General features: G+C 39.1%; 1 protein-coding gene across 3 annotated transcripts; it reads left to right on the forward strand.

The window, feature by feature from the left end:
• The first annotated feature begins 17 nt into the window (after positions 1 to 17).
• LOC311510007 (uncharacterized protein) lies at positions 18 to 7176 on the forward strand. 3 transcript variants are annotated; one of them, XR_014699885.1, is made up of 11 exons: positions 18 to 177; positions 386 to 564; positions 656 to 743; positions 922 to 1269; positions 1385 to 1503; positions 2087 to 2178; positions 2266 to 2380; positions 2512 to 2601; positions 3028 to 3193; positions 3470 to 3650; positions 3743 to 7176. XR_014699885.1 is itself a non-coding variant. In XM_084575479.1 (10 exons), the coding sequence occupies exons 5-9, from the start codon at positions 1491 to 1493 to the stop codon at positions 3039 to 3041; spliced, it is 324 nt and encodes a 107-aa protein (XP_084431605.1). In that variant the 5' UTR covers positions 18 to 177; positions 386 to 564; positions 656 to 743; positions 922 to 1269; positions 1385 to 1490; the 3' UTR covers positions 3042 to 3650; positions 3743 to 7176. The 3 variants fall into 3 exon arrangements, 2 of the variants coding, with proteins under 2 accessions (XP_084431605.1, XP_084431604.1); XM_084575479.1 differs by having other exon boundaries at positions 3028 to 3650; XM_084575478.1 differs by having other exon boundaries at positions 2512 to 3650.
• Positions 7177 to 7377: the final 201 nt, after the last annotated feature.

Genomic DNA, 7377 nt, shown 5'->3' on the forward strand with positions numbered 1-7377 from the left:
CCAGTGACCATAAGTGATCTGGTTGAAAGCGGTTACTGGCCAGCCACTGTTAATTTTGAGACCTTGTACATGGTGGACTTGTTCACAACGTATGAGGATCTAAAAATCACTGCCCCAGGGATGTCGAGACAAGCTTTTGTCAGCATGCTCGAGGGTCGAACAAAACTCTTCGGGCGAGTGAGTGGATTCATCATTTAAGTTATCTTGTTTGGATCACCTTTTAAATAACTGATTCATTGTTAGGACTTGTTCTTACAATCCCCAAAGTTTCAGCACGCATTTCTTCACAGAGCCCTCTTTTTCGTCATGACCACGGTCTGAAGCCAACCTTCAAAACAGTTACTAACTGTTTTGTTTTGTTTTGTTTTTTCACTTTTGCTCTCAGAGTGGTAAGATATGTGGGGACACAATGCAGAGGGCCTTCCTCGAATGGGCCTATGCCAAATTTGAGGTTGACAAGCTGTCTCAGGTCCAGCATTTTCAGTGCCCTGCATGCACTCCCTCCATGTTGGCAGTTGCAGTGGATGGGAACCGCAAATTATATCGCTTCAAAAGCCAACCAGGGTGTGTAACATTCATGTACATTGAAATGCTAGTGAGCCACAAATTACTTTTATACAGTAAATGTAACCCACATCTATATATTTCTTTCAAGACCTGATGGGTTTTTTGATGGAGTCTTTTTGGCCAGTGATGCTGAGGTGTCCTCCTTTGTTGATTACATCCATGGAACAACTGGACATGTAAGCTAAATGTATAACACCACAATTTAAAATTTTTATGAATGCTTGCCGGTTTTTTTTCAAAATGTAAACATAATTTGTTTTTTTGTTTTTTTTTTATGCCACAGTACCATGATTTACAGCTTATTTTGTAAAATGTAACTGTGTAAATGTCTGTATTTGCCCTCATCTGCTTAAGAATCCAGGGAAAGGAAGATGTGGTGCGGGTCAGTGGACGGCAGCACGAGAGTCCGCCAACAAGTCTGCAAGCAAACTAGACGAGGAAGGTGTTGAAGTTGCTGTCTGCCGTCATGGGGTTTTGCTGAAGGGACTGAGTATGTTCCGTGGAGAAATATTTGCATACCCATTATATCTCCAGAAACAGCTAGCTTCACAGACCGTCCAGTTTTTTTGCTCTGATGTGGTCTGCAAATATTGGCCATATCTGCAGAGAGTTGTGGACCACTGTCCAGAGTTGGAGGACTTGCTGAACATGCGTCCATTTCTCTCCATCATGCATGCAAAAGCGCATTCATGGATGTGTGAGGTAATAATGACAATTAGATGTATTTCTTACCATTTGTACCACACATTATGATTGTCTGTCTTCTGCCCCTACTTTCTGTTTTCCAAATGATAACATTCATGTAAATGTGTTACAGTTAAAATGGGGGGGGACGCAATCAAGAAGGAGCTGGAACAACAATCAGGGAGGAGGTTGAACAGGTTAACAGCTTCCTCTCCCGAGCAGCCATATGTTCCAAGTACATGTCAAAAGCCGGTAAGCATTTTTCATGTATAGTTGTGTCCAAATTGAGACCACAAGCCGACATATTTTTTGTTTGTGTTGAGTGTAGCGCTATTTATTATTATAGTCTTTGGTCTTCAAGTGGTACTGTCAGAGCTTTGAGGTGTGATTGGGGTTGTTATCATGCTGCAGCATGAATCCTTCTCCACATAGACCAAACCAGAAGGTGTAGCACCTCTCTACAATAGAGTGCTTCCTCGTGGTCAGGTGGAGTCAAATCACTGCAGGTGTCCAACTCCAGAGAAGACTAACAGCACCAGACTTAAATATTTCCCATATTATATATATGTATATATATATATATATATATATATATATATATAATAGCCTTTGCATTTTAGAGTTCCATGCATAGGTGCTCCTTTGAAAACAATTGTCTAGTCAGCACTTTTACACTGATCAGGATTCTCTTTATAATAATTTAACTTCTGACACATTAATTAAGTGTATGATTCTTTCCAGATTTATGTGACACTATTAGAGAATGGTCAATGTAGTATCTGACCTTTGGTCCTCACTGTGAACCTAAATTACTTTACATACATTTTGTGTCAAGTTCGCACAGACATGCTAACAATCCAGGCAAGTGGCTGGAACAAGCGAAAGGCAGAAAACCTTGACCAGACACTGGCCAAAAGATACATCAAGGTACTAACTAGGCAAATATGTATAATAACATTTTTGTTTTTAAATTGTGTCTCAGCATTTGTTAACACAGATATTTCTTTCGGACAGACTGTACAAAGGATTACAGAGGCTACAAAGGACCTGGAGAAACTCACCGCTGAGTTATCGCTACAGCAAGACACAGTCCAGCAGTGGGTGTCTGATGTTCAGCAGTGGACCTCGGGTACTTTGAAAAAAATATTTGATGGCATATTTTAAAGAATCATTTGGCTCTGCTCTTGTACGGAGGATCTGAAAAGAGGCTGATTGTAAACTGAGATGGGCATTAATTAATTTGTTTGTTGTCGTCCAAAGGAGCAACAATCCAAAATGACCTGCAGAGGACCATCGAGGGGCTATATTTAGGCATCAAACAGCGAAAATTTCAGCTGTATCGCCAGTCTGGTGAGAGCAGAAAAGGCCACTAGTAATGCAGATTTGTGAAAAAAATGAATTCACTACTGATTTATACATAGTAAAAATAGCAAAGCCATTTCTTCAAAAAAAACAAAGACATTTTTTGAAGTAGGTTTACTACAAGCCAGGGCAGCACAGTGAAAAACTGTCAAAATCATAATAAGGTTGAGTGCAATATCCAAATATTTCCAATATTTCTGCAAAGTGGAAAGATGTCCTGACCTAAAAAAATATGATTGTTTAAAATAGATTCCGAAACTTTTTTCACAATTTTTCAAATGATAATAACACTTGTGATGTAAAAATGATCACACAGCATCTGTCACAATAAGCATAACACATACACTTATTTTGTATGGTGCTTTTGTGTAGTTATCGTGTGAGTACGCACTCATTTTGTGTTTCTCATTGTAGGTGGGAATAAGTGAAGGCATCAACTGAGAAGAAAGATTGCTGTTGAGAAGAAAGCCTTGGAAGTTGCCATCAATGACCACAATGCTACTGTGGGAGAAGTTGAAAAACTGCCTCCTCCCAATGAACTCCTGGCTGTGGACAACTACTCCTGGCCATGGGAATTTAAGTACTTCATCTGAAATGCACTGAATACAAATTGTTTGATGCACACATCTTGATGTATATATGGAATCTGATGTAAAAAAAATTTAAGACACTGCAAAAAAAAGAATGCAGTAATTTGTAAATGGATGTGATTGAACCCCTTCACGAAGCGCTGGGGTTCAATCACATCCTGTCAGGGTTTATTTCTCTATTGTAGTTGTACAGCATGCAAAATATCTTCTGTCCCAATATTTTTATAGGAGGTTGTAAGATAACACTTTGATTTAATGTATTGCAGGTCATGGTGATATGGAGCGGGAAAAAAAATGTTTTTGACAAGGAAATGCTGGTGGCAAGACTGAAAGAAGAGGAAGTTATTGTGGTTCGTGAAGTCAAGCAGCACATCGAGTACATGAGGAGTGTTGCTGGACTGATTGAAGAGTTTACCTTTCAGCTCACTGAAGATTCCAATGGGAAATGTAAGGACAATAAATAGTTAGTCTTTTTCTTCAATTTGCTTCTCTGGTAACCACTTGGCTCATTTCTTTATATTTTAATGTCACATTCTCAGGCAGTACAGAGGGATTAATGGAGAAAGGACATGAGGGACTACTCTGTGTGCTGAAGAGAAGATTGTGTGAAGTTGAGGCACAACTGGCCAAAGCACGCACAACATACAAAAGTATTCTTGGACTGCAAACATTGTCCTTAGATGACTTCTCTGAAGAGGAAGACTTAGACTATAATTCCTCAACTGATGAGGAACTGGGAGAGTAGTTATTGGGCAGATGATGTGTATGACTCTAAGAAGATGTCTTCACAGTGTGTTGAACCCAAACATCAGTGCTGTAATAACTTGTATGTGAAACCTGAGGCTATTTTACTGCTGTTGTAAGATTTCTTTGTGTTTAGAGCATGTACTGCAAATTCCTCTGAATCTGTAAAAACCCATTATGTTATCCCATTAGCCCCCACCCTCTGCCCCAACCCAATCATTGGTGATTCACAACTGTCAAACATGACAATTTACCTTGGTCTTTTTTCAGATTTTTGGTCAAAATGTATTGCGCATCCCTACATAGCTTCACTGTAGTTGTATATAGTTTGTATATACTGTACGTACTGTAGTTTATATAGCCTATTGTATTGTTACTTTCTCCAACAGTGTGCTATTCCAGGTTATGTTTCCACATGTTAGTATGTTAATACTCTCTCTCTCTCTCTCGCTCTCTTTCTCTCTCTCTTTCCCTCACTCACTCACTCTCTCTCACACACTCATGCATACACCTCTATCTGAAGATATATAGTCTTTATTTTGAACAGGGCATAGTCTCTTAGCTCTAGAAAGCCTACATTATTAATTTCACCCAGTAAAGTGAACTGTTGTTTCAACTATAGTCATGTCTCTTTTGTTTGATTCATGAATAGTTTTCTCTAGTCAGTCTCCTGTTTTATCCCATTGTGTGAGTTGTTCCTTTCTGGTAATAATTTCATATATCAATTTGCCTTTTAAATGTATGTTATTTTTTTTTAGCCTTTGTCAGTGTAAACAGACTCATATTACCTGTACGGTAGCAAGGGCGAAAACGATATTTTAGGCTTCGTATTCATATTCATATTCATTCAACCGCTAACGTGGAGAAGGTGATGACGAGGCGGCCAATCACAGCTAACTGATTGACATCCAGGCCGCTGGTGACATGAAGGGTGCTGAAAGCTTGAGCGCCTTTTGGGTGGCTTGTCCCCAAAAGTATGATATACAGAAGACATTGGTAATGCATGTGCTCACCATGTTAGGATCAACACACACCTGTGAAGTTGTGAATGAACTAGGACTGCAGTCGCATAAGGCAGGCATAACAGCTGTCAAGCCCGATGTTAAAAAGACATTAAGTGGAAAATTAAATATTTCTTGTCTTAAAGATATTTGTGTTTTATAACGCTGCACTACAGTAGATTGACGTCAAATATGTCGGTTTTAATAATCACGCCTTCAGTTATGAAAAATAGATGTGTGTGTTTTTTTACATTTTTGATAGCGGAAGTAGCAACATTGGCCGTTACTATGGAGATGAGGACAGTCCGCTTTGCGTCACGCGGGCAGAGCGGCAGTAGCGCGCCAACTGCTTTTAGTTAAAATATCTTCATTATTCAAACATTGTTGTCTTTTCTTAGCATAGATCATATACATGCAGTATAATTATTTATTAGACAGTGTGTGATATTTGATATATTGGGTAGATATATGTTTTCACAACCCTAGCACAACCCTAAAACGGATGAACTACAACTGGGGTGCTGATGTCAACACAAGTACTGAAGAGAGGTCTAGGGAGTTGTAGGTTTTTTTTTTAAATTGAGTTTTCCCTAAAATTGGAAGTTGTAAATACTTAATTGGTGGCATTCTAGGGGTTTGAGGGGATTTCAAACACATTTTTGGCATCAGACTTGAAATATTGTCTTGTTCAATGGGGGATTTTTTATTTTTGCACCCTAGCCCGCCCCCCGACCCCTTGGTGACTATGCTCAAATTATAACCCATGTCAACACCTTTCTATAACAGTTGGTCTCATTTTAAACTGTATTATTAAAAGAAGGCTTATGAGATCGACAGAAGGCCTGGTGACGTAGTTGGACTCATTCGATTCCTGTCTATAGCTGTCTGCCGTGGATTGTCTGCGTTCGGTTTCTGCCGCTCAACCAAGCTCCAGCAAAGCGTCATAATATTTTCAAATAAACGACTCAAATGCAGTGTTGTGTGTCCTTTCTTAACTGAAAGCAACTATAATCACTGCCATTACAAGTTCGGCTGTAGTTAATATTTCATATTAATCAGATCAGATAAACCAATCCTAACCCTATCTACTGTTCTATAAAGCCAGAGAACCAAACTGTATTGCTTTTTGGCGTAAATATTGGGCGGTTCTAAACACATCTTAAATAAACTATCGTTACTTTTTCTTAACATATATCAGTTTAAAGCAATGTCATCGCTAGTTCGGCAGTACTAGATATTTGATGTAATTAGTATATATATCTTTTTTACAACCCTATTTTAACATGTGTTTGAAAACTTAAAAACTACAAATATCACGTGACTTGGTGTCAAGCTACATGTCGCAGCTCAAGGGATTTGTAGTTTCTACAACGATTAGTGATTTCCTAGAATAGGAGGTTATAAATAATAAAATGAATAATACATAGCCGGGGGTTTAAGGGTGTGGGAAACACATTTCTGTGACCAGAAGTTAAGTATATAATTGTCAAGTGGGTGAAAATATATGTTTACCATCTTGAACAGTGCCCCCACTTTCTGTCTATATCCACTCGGTATAGTCACACAGCTGAGTTCATAAGCTTTCTACAGCACTTTGTCCCATGTCTATAGCCCCTTTTGATGCAGAATTACAGCCCTTCAGAACTTCTCAGAAGTCAGGGTTCAAAGGTCAATAGTTCAAAGAAGGAGGCATTTACAATCCCCTAACTGACATTAGGCGTGTTCGACTTCATGCAGATCTGTGCAGATCTGACTTGACGTGATGCATGCTGGGTTGAACAAGTTAATTTTAACCAATCATATTCGAGGTCTATGAGCATGAACAACCCAGCATGCATCACGTCAAGTCAGATCTGCACAGATCTGCATGAAGTCGAACACGCCTATTGTTAAATCCCAATCCCCACACCATCACTGACCACACCTACCTGGACCACACCCCCCTACCTTATATAATCCGGCCCTTCAGCCCTTTGACCCCTTTCTTTTCCCTCCAAACCATCCCACGAGAACAAAGAGATACTGGATGTGAGTTGTATGGGCTTTCACCTTTCTGATATTCATTTGGTTGATATTGCATATTGTTTGATTTATTCATTGTTTGTGTTTCATGATAATAGATTCCTAAGTTTAATCCTTTACCGGTAGAAAAAGGTGATTGTGGATGCATTACTGATGCAAGTGTAAAGACAACCTCATTTCTTATAATATATTTGATACTCTCTAGATTTATAATATTTCCTTTATTATTTTTTGTATTGACAAAATCATCCACCTTTATCATCCACCTCTACCATTCAGCTTTACCATTCATCACTAGGGTGACCAGATCCCAATTCACCAGATGTGGGACAAAGGCTACGTTTGTGTGGGACAATGTGGGACAATGTGGGACAATGTGAGATACCAGTGCATCAAGGTACCCTAAA

The sequence above is a fragment of the Chelon labrosus genome (genome assembly GCF_963514085.1).
Source record: "Chelon labrosus genome assembly, contig: SCAFFOLD_75, whole genome shotgun sequence".
Classification (NCBI taxonomy): domain Eukaryota; kingdom Metazoa; phylum Chordata; class Actinopteri; order Mugiliformes; family Mugilidae; genus Chelon; species Chelon labrosus.